The sequence below is a fragment of the Pelodiscus sinensis genome, chromosome 2 (genome assembly GCF_049634645.1).
Source record: "Pelodiscus sinensis isolate JC-2024 chromosome 2, ASM4963464v1, whole genome shotgun sequence".
NCBI lineage: Eukaryota > Metazoa > Chordata > Testudines > Trionychidae > Pelodiscus > Pelodiscus sinensis.
In genome coordinates, this window is record NC_134712.1 from 69,723,899 (window position 1) to 69,741,001 (window position 17,103).

General features: G+C 45.9%; 1 protein-coding gene across 3 annotated transcripts in view; it reads right to left on the reverse strand.

The window, feature by feature from the left end:
* LOC106732544 (uncharacterized) overlaps positions 1 to 17,103 on the reverse strand; it is a 53,075-nt gene that overhangs the window by 31,038 nt on the left and 4,934 nt on the right. For all 3 annotated transcript variants that reach the window (XM_075920726.1, XM_025188451.2, XM_075920728.1), the window contains exons 2-4: positions 12,417 to 12,477; positions 7,702 to 7,801; positions 522 to 1,057 (exon numbers count right to left, since the gene is read on the reverse strand). In XM_075920726.1, coding sequence (XP_075776841.1) covers positions 522 to 1,057; positions 7,702 to 7,801; positions 12,417 to 12,477 — 697 coding nt within the window. The remainder of the gene's footprint in view (positions 1 to 521; positions 1,058 to 7,701; positions 7,802 to 12,416; positions 12,478 to 17,103) is intronic.

Below are 17,103 nucleotides of genomic sequence, written 5' to 3' on the forward strand. Positions count from 1 at the left end.
GCAAATATTTGTAATTATAATAAATAAATATGACGTAAGCATCATACACTTTGTATTCTGTGTTGTAATTGAAATCAATATATTTTAAAATGTGAAAAACATCCAAAATATTTATATAAGTGGTATTCCATTATTGTTTAAAAGTGCAATTAATTGAATGATCAATCACATAATTAATCACAATTAAGTTTTTTACTCATTTGACAGCCCTAGTTACAATGCATTAGTGTGGCTACTCACTCCTTTCCCTCTCCAAAAGGGAAAGCTAGTGTGACTATTTCACACCCCCATATATAACAGGATTAATCCTAAATAATTTAAAATAAAAAAAATATTGCTATTAAATATTTTCCTAAATAGCTGGGTAAATGGTAATATTATGTCACAACTATACTACAACCAGAAACATCAAAACTGGCCAGAGATATATTAATCTCTAAACATCTATTTAAAAAAATACAGCGGAATCTCATCTATCAAAGCAAGAAACCCATAAAGTAGGGTAGGCTTTTTCTACTCACTTCTTTGTTGGTATAGTCAACCCACTATCTGTCCAGAGAGAAGTCTTCTCTGCATCTTGTACATCCACATGTGAGATGTAAACCTCAGTTTCAGTATCCAATAGAGATGGAATTTCCTGTTCTTCTAGTATTTCAGTACTTGAGGACTGCACTATTGCTTCAGTTTTTAAGAATGACAGAGGCTCCTCCACTGATGTTTCAAGATATGAAGATTGTGCCTGAATCTCAAAATGTAATAAAGACAAAAATTCTAGCTCCCGTCCTTGCACTAGCTCTTTCTTCTCTTCTTCCTCCTCTTCCTCTTCCTTCTCCTCCTCACTTACTGTGTCAAGATTTGAGCTTTGTACATGGACTTCAGTTTTTAATGAGGATAGAGGCTCCTTCTCTACAGCTAGTATTTCAAGATTTGAGATTTGCACATGGTCCTTAGTATGTACTGGAAATTTAAGACTCTCCTCCTCCTGAAGAGACAGCAGCTCAACAGACACTTGAAGCTCCACTTCTTCCTTGACCTGTTTATCTGCTTTTTCATAGTGCTGTTACAAAGAAAAACACTACTATAACTACGGCTTTCTAGTCTCCAAAATTAAAATAAACATTCCTCAGACAAGAAAACTGATGTCTCAACACAGCACCCAATATAAGTCTTCACCATGAGCCAAGCAACACTCTTCTTGGGCAGACTGCTCACTCAGTTGCTGCTACTTGATGTGGGCAACAGCTTGCCACTAGTAAATACTTATCCTGTAAAAGAGGGGCAAGGGAGGCCCAGAATATCCTAGAGGTAAAGCTGTAGTTATGACCTAATAATAGAGGTTGGTGCAGAACAACTGCTGACTAATCTTCATATAGCAGATATAGAATTAACAACTTATTGCTCTCCTTACAAAAAAGGATACAGTACAGGCAGTCCCCGGGTTACGTACAAGATAGGGACTGTAGGTTTGTTCTTAAGTTGAATCTGTATGGAAGTCGGAACTGGCGTCCAGATTCAGCCGCTGCTGAAACTGAACGCCAGTTCTGACTTACATACAGAATCAACTTAAAAACCCCAAGTGTCCCGAGCCCCCCTGCAGCCCGAGCCCCGCCCTCGGCTTTGCAAAGCCTCGGGGAAGCCAGCAGCGGAGCAGGCCAGACGCGCCTATGGTGCCCCACTGCCCGAACCCCCCGCTCGGCTTTGCAAAGCCTCGGGGAAGCCGGCAGCGGAGCAGTCCAGGCGCGCCTGGGCTGCCTCGCAGCCCGAGCCCCCCCACAGCCCAAACCCCCCCCTCGGCTTTGCAAAGCCTCGGGGAAGCCAGCAGCGGAGCAGCCCAGGTACGCCTTGGCTGCCTCGCTGCCCGAGCCCCCCCGCAGCTTTGCAAAGCCTCGGGGAAGCCGGCAGCGGAGCAGCCCAGGCGCGCCTGGGGTGCCCCGCTGCCTGAGCCTCCCCGCCGCTTTGCAAAGCCTCGGAGAAGTTGACAGCGGAGCAGCCCAGGCGCGCCTGGGCTGCCTCGCTGCCCGAGCCCCCACGCAGCCCGAGCCCCCCCCCCTCGGCTTTGCAAAGCCTCGGGGAAGCCGGCAGCGGAGCAGCCCAGGTGCGCCTGGGGTGCCCCGCTGCCCGAGCCCCCCCCCCCCCAGCTTTGCAAAGCCTCGGGGAAGCCAGCAGCGGGGAAGCCAGCAGCGGTGCAGCCCAGGTGTGCCTTGGCTGCCTCGCTGCCCGAGCGACCCCGCAGCTTTGCAAAGCCGTAGGGAAGCCGGGAGCGGAGCAGTCCAGGCGCACCTGGGCTGCCTCACTGCCCGAGCCCCCCCGCAGCTTTGTAAAGCCGCCTGGACTGCTCCGCTGCCGGCTTCCCCGCGGCTTTGCAAAGCCGCGCGGTGGGGGGGGCTGCCCCGCTGTCCGAGCCCCTCCGCGGCTTTGCTCTGCGTCTTCCTGGTCTGCAGACCAGGGAGACGCAGAGAAAGCCCCAGAGTACACGGGCGGCAGGACCGCGCGGTCCCGCAGTCCGTGTACTCTGGGGCAGCCCCGTTCGTAACTGCGGATCCGACATAAGTCGGATCCGCGTAAGTTGGGGACTACCTGTACAGAAGAATGACAGAAACAGGACTAGATGCACCTAATACACTTTATACATCCATTCTATCTACATATAGTGATTACCACATGTAAGTTGTTTAATTGCACTCCTGCAACGCAATCTAAAAGGTCATTTGGAAATACAGAAAAAAACCCAGCAAGCATGCCTTGGCTATGACTTTCCAACCTCCAATAGGACTGCTGTAACTGACTAACTCAGCTACCCCCTGAAGCTCCATAACACAAGGGCTGCGTTTACACTGGCCCCTTTTCTGAAAGGGGCATGCTAATTTTCAACTTCGTAATAGGGAAATCCGCGGGGGATTTAAATATCCCCCGCGGGATTTAAATAAAGATGTCCGCCGCTTTTTTCTGGTTTGTAGAAAAGCCGGAAAAGAGCGTCTAGACTGGCCCAATCCTCCGGAATAAAGCCCTATTCCGGAGGATCTCTTATTCCTACTTTGAAGTAGTCTAGACACTCTTTTCCGGCTTTTCTACAAGCCGGAAAAAAGCAGCGGACATCTTTATTTAAATCCCGCGGAGGATATTTAAATTCCCCGCAGATTTCCCTATTACGAAGTTGAAAATTAGCATGCCCCTTTCGGAAAAGGGGCCAGTGTAGACGCAGCCAAGAAGTTCACCCAATGAAATTTATAGTTAGCAGATTGAAAACAAAGAAAAGAAATTATTTCTGCACAGTCAACCTGTGGAACTATTTGCCAGGGGATAATGGTGTGATCAAGTGGGAGATTTGGGGTGGGAGGGGTCACATGCAGAGGGATGGCATTCAGTGTCCCTGAGTGCTACTAATTGAACATGTTGAACAAAGAGGGAGTTTGTTGTTACAGGGACCAGAACAGAACTGGGGACCCTGGCCAGAGGCCTGGAGAATGGAGATCCTAGTGACTGGTGACAGGGAGACCCAGCTCAGACACACAGGCAGTTCTGGCCGCGGGAGGCCGGGAGGACAATGGGCTTTGGAGAGGACCCTGGTGACCTGACTGGTTGCAGTTGGGGGAACAAAGGTCGGATTAGAGAAGCAGCAGTGAAGAAGGGGAGCCCAGGAGACCCTGTTTACCTGGAGGGAAAAAGGCCAAGGGAGGATCTGCTGGAAAGATATATCCCAGGCTTGGCGGGTAGGAGGGGGTTTCTGGAATGGGCAGGGGGGTGCAGACAGAGCCCACCTGGATGCAGGGGAGATTCAGACGTGCTATGCTGAGGGAGGCCAGACCTATAGGCCCTCAGAGTTCCTATGCTGTGTTCATATGCTCAATAAATCCTTCTGTTTTATGCTGGCTGAGAGTCACTCCAGTCTAGAGAACAGGGTTGCGCTATTCCCTCTGGGAGCAGAGAGTCCAGGGATCCAAAACAAATGGACTGAAGAGGCCAACAGAAAGAAACAGGCTGGAGGCTCTGAGAGGTGCAGTTCCAAGAGATGGAGGTACTTAACCTCCAAGAGAGAGTAGACCCCTGAGAAGGGGTTGTTGCACTAAAGGGAGCTCTTCTTGGGGACCATACAGGCCAAGTGTGGGCACACCCTGTGAGTCCATGACAGGTGGAAAGGCCCAAATTATAACAGGGTTCCATTAAGAAAAATATAAGTTCAAGGACTATAAGTCCATCAATGGCTACAAGACAGAATGGGCAAGGATGGTGTCCCTAGCTTCTGTCACAAGCTGGGAATGGGCAACAGGGGTGGATCATTTGATGATTGCCTCTTCTGTTCATGCCTTCTGAAACATCTGACATTGGCCACTGTTGAAAGGCAGAATACTGGGCTAGCTAGACCATTAATCTGAGCCAGTCTGCCATTATGATGTTCTTATATAGAGCTGAAATGTATCTGCCACCTGATGTAACCTACTTGACCCCACTCCCCTTCCAGAGCTGAGATAGAGCCCAAGAGTCCTGACAGTCTCTCTCCCCACATAGTAACAAAGTAAGAATATATATATTAAAATGTTAAGGCTAACTAGTGTCCCTTAAGTGACTTGCCACAAGATGTCAGAATATGTAAGTATTAGAACTGAGTGGGTCTAATATGTATTTGTTTTACCCAGGAATTAGATACAATGCTTCTGTCAACTAATTGCTAAGATATATGCAAAAAACATCAGTTTTCCACTGCCTTAGAGGCTCCTGGAAAGAAGTGATGGGGGTGGGGGGGGTTCATTCCCCCCCCCCTTCCCTCCGATCTGCTCAGTAACACTGAGAATGCTCAGTAACACTGTTGAAGCCATGTTTTCATTCTTCCCCCATCACGGAATGCATAGGTAGCCCACCCACCAAAATCTGAAATGGTGCCACTGCTCATGCTGGGCTGGGAGGAGCAGGACTGTCCCTAACGCACCAAGCCACATTCTCCCTCCTGGCCTCTGTCTCTGGGTACCAGCCTCTCTCATCCCCTTGTGCCAAACCCCATTGCCCCCTGAGGGCCAACAAATATGTGTGGTGCCAGGCAGAGCTGTCCTGTCTATAGGATGGTTCAGGGTAGCCAGTGAGGGCCCTGCACTTGGCCGCCCCGACCATCCTCCGGATGGGACAGTCCTCTAATTTGAGGTTAGCCTGCAAGGCCCAAGGGTTTACCTGGGAAGCCTGCTGCGGGGCAATAGCAGGAATCAGGTCCCCATTCACTCACTATGGTGGTGGAAGTTGGAGGAAGCAGAGCAACACAGCTGTATGCTCTGCTCTGCTGCCATGTTCCAGACGGTTGCTTGCTTGCTTCACCGCAGTGATGGGGAGTGGACAGGGCCAGATTAAGACCTTTAGAGGCACTAAGCACTGAAAAGATTATGGTGTCCCCCCCTTATGTAATTCAAAATAAAAACAATACTATACTATAAAATCTCTTCTTCTTTTTTTGGTGCCCCTGCTAGAGGCCCTATGCACTGAAAAGATTATGATGCACCCCATATGTAATTCAAAACAAAAACAATACTGTACTGTCAAATCTCTTTTTTTTTTGTGCCCCTGCTTTGCTGGTGCCCTAAGCACGTGCTTAATTTGCCTATTGGGTAATCCAGCCCTGGGAGTGGAGCAACCCAGTTGAGACCTGGCAGCAGAGCAGGCTGCTGGGTTGCTCCAGCTCCCCTGTTGTGGTCAGTGCAGGAGGGGGAACCCCTGCTGTTGGTTCCAAGCCCTCATGGTAATCTCCCCGGATAGAATCGTTCGAAGAAGGAGGCTTATGGGGAGGGGTGGAGTGGGAATGGGGCTGGGTGTAGCAGGAGTGGGAAGAGGCAGGGCAAGAGTGGGGCCTGGGACAGAAAGGGAATCCCTTCCAGGGGAATCCCTAAGACAGCTGTGGAAATGCAGCTTTAGTGTGGTTCTGCAGGTTTCTTAATGGACCCTGTGTGGCCATGTCTGCTGCTTCGTGACGGGGACACAGGAGACCCATAAAAACATAAGAATGGCCATACTGGGTCAGACCAAAGGTCCATCTAGCCCAGTATCCTGTCTTCTGACAGTGCCAATACCAGATATCTCAGAGGGAGTGAACAGAACAGGTAACTGTCAAGTTATCCAGCTCCTGTCATTCATTTCTAGTCTCTGACAGACAGAGACTAGGGACACCATTCTTACCTATTCTGGCTAATAAGTACTGCTGGACCTAATCTCCATGAATTTATCTAGTTCTTTTTTGAGATTCCTGGTCTTCACAACATCCTCTGGAAAGGAGTTACACAGGATTATTCACTGCGTAAAGAAAAATTCCTTTTGTTTGTTTTAAACTGACTACCTATTAATTTCATTTGGTGATCCCTAGTTCTTATGTTATGGGAACAAGTAAATAACTTTTCCTTATTCACTTTCTCCATAGCTGTCATGATTTTATGGACTTCTATCATCTCCCCCCTTAGCCTCCTCTTTTCTAAGATGAAAAGTCCCAGTCTTTTTAATCTCTCTAAATATGACACCCATTCCAAACCCTTAATAATTTTTGTTGCCCTTTTCTGAACCTTTTCCAATGCCGGTATATCTCTTTTTGAGATATATTGAGACCCAACAGAAAGATTAAGGAACAACTTCCTGCACTTTTTATCACAGCAAAGAATGATTCAGTCCTTAGTCTATGGGAATTTTTCCTGAGTAAGGAACTAGTAAAACCTCAGGATTTTTCTCAATGAAGTGGCTTGAAAAGCATCTTTGGATGCATTTTTTTTCAAAGGAATTTAAGGAACTGAGCACCCAAATGCCATTGAAATTCAGTGGACGTTTGGCTCAACTCCTTTGGGTTTGTTTGAAAATCCCAGTCTTTTTCTATATTAGCTATCTATACTAGCACAGAGTAGGACATAAAATCCAAAAACAGCACTTCAGACTTTGTATTTAGTTACCATAGTCACATTCACTGGGTAGGTTAAAGGCACAAGGCTACTTATCCTGCACTCAACCAGTGATTATGGAACAATGATACACATCCTTGGGCAGTGGGTGACCCATAGCTTAGGGAAGGCAAGCCTCCAGCCCTCCTCCTTCTATCCCCACCATAGCCCAGTCCCTCCACTTTGGCTGCTGCTGGTCCCTGTTGAGCCTCCCTCTCTCTCAATGTGGCTGCTGGTCCTTGCACCTGCTCCCTGACCCAGCGTAGTGCTCCCAGCCCAGGATAAATTAGTTAAAGCCTGCTTTGGAGCTCTGGAAAGCTGGTGGGCAGCGCAGTTCCAGCTTGCTCTAGCCCTGGAGCTTCAGAGAGCTGGCGGCTGGCACGGCTGCAGCCTGTCTTGGCCCTGAAGAGACAGTGGACGGCTTGGTTACAATCTGTGCCGGCTCCGGAGTTTCAGAGAGCAGGAGGACTGTGCAATTGTACTTGTCCCAGCCATATCTGCCAGCTGGACCAGGAAGCCCTCTTTCTACCCCTGTAGTTGAATCACTTGTCCCAGCACTGGGTGGCCAGATTGGCCCCAGCGCCAGTAGAACAAACAGTGTGGTGCAGCCCCTAGCATCTGACATAGCAAAAGCAGGCGTGGGGAGAGGGCCTGAGGGACTCTGGTGGAGCACAGATGGGGCCAGGAGAGGTAGTTTGGGAATGCAATGCTTTCCCCTGCCTATGATACCCACTGCCCATGTAAATACACTATGTCATAGCTTAACTGATTTAAAAATAAATATATAGCTAAAGCTAGCACCCACTGCAGCAGGTTCTTCTGGCCACGTGATTTCCTGGTTTGATTCTTCATCTTCCTTCTTAGATTCACCAGCCCACTCTGGATAAACTTTGTTTGAACAACATCTGCAACATGATATATAAAAAAGAGACTGGCAGATGTTGAACTTTTATCAATGCATAGGTAAAGGTGGTGTCATAATAGCAGTTGGAAAACAACACGTGCAGGGTACTGAGAATTGAAATCTCCAGCTACAGCACTCTAACAAAGTGCTTTTTGGAGCCTTGAATGTGGTTTGATGGAAAAATACCCCATTGTAAGTATTAACAAGAAAAGAGTAAAATGGATTAATCTGGTTCTTTAGTAATGTCATTTGATGTTGCTGTGAGCTAACAACTATGTCTTCAATATAAATATCCTTATCCAGAGAGTAAGATTTTGCAACCACCAAAAGACAATCATTTCTGAATTTATTTCTTTAATAGCCCTATTTTAAACTGCATAGTTTGGATAATATAAAAGGCAGTGTTTAAAAAATATCAGATGTTTGAATAATTTATTAGTCCTGCCTCAAGTAATATATCAGGGTAGCCAAAATTACTGACTTTCCAAACTGCATACAACAATCTTCAGAAGTTCAAGAGCCAGGGCACACCTGAGGGGCTTGGGGCTTCCGCTCCATCGGAGACACATACCAGGGCTTCAGCCTTTTGGTTCTCAGAGTTTCAGTCCTGCTTTTATTGAAGCCTTGAGCTCTAGCAAGCATGACCCTCCCCAAGAATTGAAGCTCTGAGACATTCCTCCTCAAGATTTTTGCCAGGATTTGATGGAACAGGTCAGTCATGTGCTGCTGCACAGCAGCTGCTGGAGCTGGTAAGCTCGGACCCACGTAAAATTGCCAGGTATCCATTTTTTGACTAGATGCAGGCAATTCCAGGTGGGTGGGTGGGAGTGGCTCCCCCACAAAAGGCAGGGGCTAATCTCATTGTGGTGTGCCAAACTGGGCCTGCTGTTTCAGCTTGCTGGGCCAGGCCCACTGTGGTCAGGGGACTGCTTCGCCTGGGCTGGAGCATCCCCCGCCCATCACAGGCCTTGCAGGGCTGGAGGGCTACTTCAGCCCCCTGCCGGTTAACTGTAAATGATAAGCACGGGCTCAACAAAAAATGTAATCTACTCGCCTGTGGCGAGTAGATTACACTCCGGAAAGGCTTGCGCAGAGCGCAGAACCGCACGGCTGGCGAGCGGGGCTCGCCACCGCTCGGTGAGCCCTGATTATAAGCATTACCCTTTAAGGGGATGTTTACTAGGTAACCGGTTAACCATTCATATTCGTAGTCAACACCTAAGTTCCCTGTAGGGCGTGCACAAAGAATGTGAATCCTGCCCACCCGAGTGAGAGCAACCAGAGCATGCAGAGACAAAATGCTTTGCTGTTCCTCATTGAGGGACAAGCAAACAGGGAAACCTGAGAACTGGCTGTCCGGGGGGGGAGGGTCCCTTTAAGCACAGAACTCAGATATTCTCAGGCAGTAGCCCCTCACAGTAAGTCCTGACCTGGTGCCCTGCTGTAACTGGTTCCAGCCAGCCTTAAATGCGATTCAAAGTCCACTCAGTGTGGATGCGCTATTTTGAAGTAGCAAAATGCTATTTCGAAATGCATTTTGTGTGTAGACGCGTTATTTTGAAATAAGCTATTGAAATAAGATATTTCAAATAACACTGTAGTGTAGACATGCCCATAGAGAATAACAATAGAATACCAACAATAGAACACCATTTGTCATCACTTATAGCCCCCAACTTAAAACCCTCCAACGCATTATCAATAACCTACAACCTATACTGGAACAGGATACTACACTCTGAGAGGCTTTGGGGGACAGACCCATAGTCTCCTATAGACAACCACCTAACTTCAGGAAGATTCTTATCAACCACCACAGGACATACCACATTAATACCAACCCTGGAACTTTCCCTTGCAACAAACCCCGTTGCCAACTTTGTCCACATATTTACTCTGGTGACACCATCACTGGACCTAACCATATCAGTTATACAATCAAGAACACATATTCCTGTTCATTCAGAAATATAATTTATGCCATCATGTGCCAACAGTGTCCTTCTGCTATGTATATTGGACAGACTTCTCAGACACTAAGCCAAAGAATTAATGCCCATAAATCAGACATCAGACATCCGCAAACGTGCATGGGCTGACATCGTATAACCTCAGTCATGCAATATGCAATGCTGTACACAGCCTCAAAACCAATTCTAACATTATAATCAAAGAGACTGACAAAGGGGGCGCTGTAGACATTATGAACAGAACTGATTATAAAAAAAGGAACCCACCCCTGCAATCAGCCCTGGTGCCAACTCTGCACACACATGTACACAAGCGAGTTCATCACTGAACCCAACCACTGGACCCAACCCAGCCACATCAGCCGCCAAATCAGAGGCTCATTTACCTGCACAACCACTAATATGATCTATGCTAGTGTTTCTCAATCTTTTTTCATAAAGTACCCGTTTTTCAAAAAAAAATGATAAATAACTCCAATAGGTACAGTTTTCAGACACACACAATTTTTTTCTATCATTGCAACACATTTGTTTAAACAACTTAGTTGTAGCAGGGCGGACGATTAAATTTTTGGGTGTAAAAAGTAGAAAAATAATAAAACGCTGTAAAACTTAAAAAAAAACCCAGCTTTTCTCCAAATTTCAGTTGTGTTGACATACCCCCAGACTTCTCTCAAGTACCCGTTAGGGTTTTTGTTTGAGAGACACTGATCTATGCCATCAAATGCCAGCAATGCCCCACTGCAATGTATATTGGCCAAATTCTTTCTCTATGGGAAAGAATTAATGGACATAAATCAGATATCCAAAAAAGCAACACACAAAAACCTGTTGGAGAACACTTTAATCTTCTTGGACACTCATTAATGGATCTCCAAGTCACTGTTTTGTTTCAGACCAATTCTACATGCCTCTGTTGGTACTAAAGGAGTTAATGTTTAGTACCAACAGAGGCATGTTTAGATGTGCACCACCATTAAATACACATCCTGCCTGCTGTGAGCACTCTGCTAACCAGACAGCATCTGCATCTCTCCTGGATGGCTGTCCATGTCCTTAGCTTACAACACAAAACGTAAGTACATGATGTGATATGGTCATTATTAAGGCTATGATTTTTTCACAGTTATTTTTAGTAAAAGTTGTGGACAGGTTATGAGCAATAAAAAAAAAAATCACAGCCTTTTACCAGTCCATTCAAAATGGAGGCAGTGAACTTTTGATCTAAGGACTCGATTTTGGTCAAAATGCCTGTTAGCAGCAGAGGACTCTGAGTTGTGCTGGTTTTCACCAGCCAGAACTGTTTTTTCCCACCCAAGCGGAACATTCCATCACCTCAGAGTTTCACGCCACAGAAAGGGTTAAGGATCTGTGCAGCTGCTGAGGTGTGTGGTCTTTTCCATCTATGCGCCTGTCAGCCCCAGACCACCATAGTGGCTGTGACAAGGGAAGGAGAAGATATACTATCAGTGATCCACCATCATCATAGAAGTTCCCCGCTGGGATCTCCCTGGAGTTCCTCCCTAGGGTATGTCTACACTACCCCCCTACTTCGAACTAGGGGGGGGTAATGTAATCATACGGAGTTGCAAATGAAGCCCGGGATTTGAATTTCCCGGGCTTCATTTGCATAAAGCCGGCCGGCGCCATTTTTAAATGCCGGCTAGTTTGGACCCTGTGCCGTGCGGCTACATGCGGCACAGACTAGCTAGTTCGGATTAGGCTTCCTAATCCGAACTAGCTGTACGCCTCGTGGAACGTGGCATACAGCTAGTTCGGATTAGGAAGCCTAATCCGAACTAGCTAGTCCGTGCCGCGTGTAGCTGCGCGGCACAGGGTCTGAACTAGCCGGCATTTAAAAATGGCGCCGGCCGGCTTTATGCAAATGAAGCCCGGGAAATTCAAATCCCGGGCTTCATTTGCAACTCCGTATGACTACATTACCCCCCCTAGTTCGAACTAGGGGGGTAGAGTAGACATACCCTGAGAGCTTTAAACTAGATTGAGGGTAGAAGGTATCAGGCTTCGGTTACACAGGACCATCAGCACCCCCTAATATAAAAGAGGTTTATTTCTTTGGGTTCTTTTCTATCATCTCTTCCTTTCTTTCTGGCCAAAGTAGGTGTCTGGGCACTGGCGTCATGCCTCTTCAATGAAATCCCTGCACTATTATATAGTTATTGTTATTGTTGGTTAAGGATGCTTACTATTGTTTGTGTTATTGTGTTTCTTGTTTGAATTCCCCATTTTCCCAGTTATTGTAATTTTAATCCCTTAATACATTTGTTAATTTACCTAGAATGTCTGTCTTTATTATTTCCATATCACACTGGGGAGTGCACTGAGGGTATTATTCCAGCACACCAGCGATAGATATGGGAAAAGGGTGCCTGAAACGGGCTACTCTGATAGAGGGGTCATCTTTGATTTCTGTTTCTTAAGTTGCCTTTGTCCCCTGTAACATCTCCAAGCATTTAACAAAATGTATTCTGCACAGGGCTCGAAAAAATAAGAGGGGACACTGCTGTTGAGCTGTATTTTCTCACCTGGTCACTTTAGTCTACAAACTCTCCATCCTCGTTACTAGATCCTGTCTGTCCACCACCCAGATGTAGAAAATTCTTTAAAAGAAAAATTATTATTTACCTTAGAACAGATTCAATGTCTGGTGGAGGGCCAACACAGCAGAAGAAAAATCTCCATCTCTCTGTAAATAAAACAGTACAAGTTTAAGTCATAATCACAGTCAAAATGTACACAAGATGACAGCCAATGCTTTGGCTTTCTGTCTGACTGGGCAACAGATGGCTTCCAGAGACATCAAGGACACACACAACTATTGCCAACTAAGGCATGACTTCTTTAAGGCAAGGCCATGCTGGAAGGGCATAAGAAGTGGGGTTCCGCAGGGATAAGTTTTGGGGCCAATTCTATTCAATATTTTCATCAACAATTTAGATAAACAATTTGGATGATACCAAGCTCAGAGGGGTGCTTTGGAGGATAGGATTATGATTCAAAATTATCTGGACCAAGTGGAGAAATTGTCTGAGATTAATAGGATTAAGTTCAATAAGGACTTAGGAAAGAACAATCAGTTTCACGCATACAAAATGAGATATGGACCCACGGGAAGGAGACCCTTGAAGAATTTCACAGGGATTTAAAAAACTTCCACCCCACTATCAACCTTAGCCTGGACCAGACCAAACAAGAGATCCACTTCCTTGACACTACAGTACAATTACAGGATGAATACATTTCCACCACCTTATCCCAGAAACCTACTGACCATTACACTTACCTACATGCTCTAGCTTCCATCCAAAACACATTTCCCAATCAATTGTTTACAGACAAGCCCTAACACGCAATCAGATTTGCTCCAATCCCACAGAGACAAACACCGACAGGATTTTTATAAAGCATTCTTAAAACTGAAATACCTATCCGAAGAAGTGAAAAAACAGATTGACAGAGCCAGACGAGTACCCAGACATCAGCTACTTCAAGATAGGCCCTACAAAGTAAACAACAGAACACCACTTGTCATCACCTACAGCACCCAACTTAAACCTGTCCAACACATTATCAACAATCTACAATCCTGGAAAATGACCCCTCACCCTCAAAAGCCTTGGGGGACAGACCAATCCTTGCCTACAGACAACCCCCTCATCTCAAATTAATTCTTTCCAATAACCATGAAGCACACCTCCAACATACTCATCCAGGAACTCATCTCTGCAATCAACTCCGTTGCCAACTCTGTTCACACATCTATGCAGGCGATATCATCCCAGCACCTAACCCCGTAAACCACCACATCAGAGGCACATCCACTAATCTGATCTATGCCATCAAATGCCAGCAACACCTTTCTGCCATGTATATTGACCAAATTGGACATTCTTTATGAGAAAGAATAAATGGACACAAATCAGATACCCGAAATGGCAACATACAGAAATCTGTTGGGGAACATTTTAACTTTCCTGGGCACTCATTAATGGATCTCAAAGTCACCATATTATTTCAAACCAATTTCAAAAGCCAGTTTGACAGGGAAGCTACAGAACCTAATTTCATTTACAAGTTTGATTCCTACAACAGAAGTCTAAACAAAGACGTTGGCTGGATGATCCACTACATTCCACATCCTAATGACATAAAAAAAAACTAACAATGGGTATTTAGAGCTGATACTAAGTATTCTTATCAGCTTCATTTAGCATGGACACTCAAACTGATAATTTCTTTACCCTTTTTTCCCTTCTTTTCCATTCTCTTCTCCCCCCCCCCCCATCCTCTCTCTGTGTTATTTATTTGAAAACTGGACCCCTTTAACTCAATTAATCTGAAGAGGTGGGTTGCGCCCATGAAAGCTCATGATTCCATCTACATTTTTTGTCAGTCTCTAAGGTGATGCAAGACTATTCATTGTTTTTTAAGTTTGTCTAGGAAGATTACTGCAGGAAGGGACCACAAGCTGAGTATGGGTCAACAGTGTGACTCTATTGCAAAAAAAGGGAACATCATTATGGGATGCATTAACAGGAGTATTATAAGCAAGACACAATAAGTAATTCTTCCACTGTACTCTATGCTAAGTAAGGGCTCAATTGGAGTATTGTGTTCACTTCTGGAAATCACATTTCAGGAAAGATGTGGAGAAATTGCAGAAAGTCTAGAAAAGATCAACAAAAACAATTAAAGGTCTAGAAAACATGATCTATGACTAAGGGAAGACTGAAAGAATTGGGTTTGTTTAATTTGGAAGAGAGAAGACTGAGAAGGGACATGACATAGCTCTCAAGTACCTAAAAGGGTGATACAAGGAGAGAGAAAATGTATTCTCCTTGACCTAGAATCATAGAACCATAGAGCTGGAAGAGACCTCGGAAGGTCATCAAGTCCAGCCCCCTGCTCTTGTCAGGACCAATCCCAACTAAATCAACCCAGCCAGGGCTTTGTCAAGCCAAAACTTAAACACCTCTAGGGACGGAGACTCCACTACTTCCCTAGGTAACCGATTCCAGTGCTTCACTACCCTCCTGGTGAAATAGTTTTTCCTAATAGCCAATCTTGACCTTTCCCACCACAACTTGAGACCATTGCTCCTTGTTCTGCCATCTGTCACTACTGAGAACAGCCTTTCTCCATCCTCTTTGGAACCTCCCTTCAGGAAGTTGAAGGCTGCTATCAAATCCCCCCTCACTCTTCGCTTCTGCAGACTAAACAGACCCAACTCCCTCAGCCTCTCCTCATAGGTCATATGCTCCAACCCCCTAATCATTTTGGTTGCTCTCCGCTGGTTCCTCTCCAATGAGTCCACATCCTTTTTGTTGTGGGGGGCCCAGAACTGGACACAATATTCCAGATGTGGCCTCACCAGAGCCAAATAAAGGGGAATAATGATATCTCTGGATCTGCTGGCAATTCTCCTCTTAATGCAACCTAATATGCCATTAGCCTTCTTGGCTACAAGGGCACACTGTTGACTCATATCCAGATTCTCATCCACTGTAACCCCCAGGTCCTTTTCTGCAGAACTACTACTTAGCTGGTTGGTCCCCAGCCTGTAACAATGCTTGGGATTCTTCCGTCCCAAGTGCAGGACTCTACACTTGTCCTTGTTGAACCTCATCAGATTTCTTGTGGCCCAATCCTCCTATTTGTATAAGTCACTCTGGACCCTATCTCTGCCCTCCAGCGTATCTACCTCTCCCCATAGCTTAGTGTCATCCGCAAACTTGCTAAGGGTGCAATCCATCCCCTCATCCAGGTCATTAATAAAGATATTGAACAAAACTGGTCCTAGAACCGAACCTTGGGGCACTCCGCTAGAAACCAACTGCCATCCTGACATCGAGCCGTTGATCACTACCCTCTGGGCCCGGCCTTCTAGCCATCTTTCTATCCATCTTACTGTACATTTATCCAATTCACATTCCCTTAACTTGCTGGCAAGAATATTGTGGGAGACCGTATCAAAAGCCTTGCTAAAGTCAAGGTATATCACATCCACTGACTTTCCCACGGCCACAGAGCCAGTTACCTCATCATAGAAGCTAATCAGATTGGTCAGGCACGACTTCCCCTTTGTGAATCCATTCTGACTATGTCTAATCACTTTCCTCTCTTCCAAGTGCCTCAAAATGGAATCCTTAAGGATCCCTTCCATGATTTTTCCAGGAACCGAGGTAAGACTGACCGGCCTATAGTTCCCTGGATCGTCTTCTTCCCTTTTTTGGAGATGGGCACTACATTTGCCTTTTTCCCGACCTCCACGACTTTACAAAGATAATGTCCAAAGGCTCCTCAATGACATTTGCCAACTCCCTCAGTATCCTCGGATGCATTAAGTCCTGACCCATGGATTTGTGTACGTTTAGTTTTTCTAAATAGTTCCTAACCTGTTCTTTACCCACCAAGGGCTGTCCATCTTCATCCCATCTTGCGTCACTTAGCGCATTAGTCTGGGATCCCACCTTGTCCGTGAATACAGAGGCAAAGAAAGCATTGAGTACTTCAGTTTTCCCTACCTACATCATCTGTCACTAGGTTACCTCCTTCATCCAGTAGGGGCTGTACATGCTCTCTGATCATCTTCTTCTTGTTAACATGCCTGTAGAAACCTTTCTTGTTATCCTTCACATCCTTAGCCAGTCGCAATTCCATTTGCGCTTTCGCCTTCCTGATAACCCCCCCCCCCAGCATTCTCGAGCTATACATTTAAACCCCTCGCTGGTCATTTGTCCAAGTTTCCACTTTTTGTAAGCTTCCTTTTTGTGCTTAAGTTCATCAAGGATTTCCCCCGTAAGCCAATCCGGTTTCCTACCATGTTTGCCTCTCTTGCTACGCATCAGGATGGTTTCTTTTTGTGCCTTCAATAAGGCTTCTTTAAAATACTGCCAGCTGTCCTGGACTCCTTTCCCCTTCATGTTAGCATCCCAGGGGATTCTGCCCATTAGGTCTCTGAGGGAGTCAGAATCTGCTTTTTTGAAGTCCAAGGTGTGTATTTTACTACTCTCTTTTCTTCCTTTGGTCAGGATCCTGAAATCTACCATCTCATGATCACTGCTTCCCAGGTTGTCATCCACCTCTACTTTCCCTATTAGTTCCTCCCTGTTTGTGAGCAGAAGGTCAAGCTGCACACAAACCCTGGTCAGATCCTTCAGCACTTGTACCAAGAAGTTATCCCCAACATTCTCTAAAAACTTCCTGAATTGCCTCTGTACTGCCGTATTGGTTTCCCAACAGATGTCAGGGTGATTAAAGTCCCCTACAAGAACCAGGGCCTGCGATCTGGAAGCTTCTCTCAGTTGTCCGA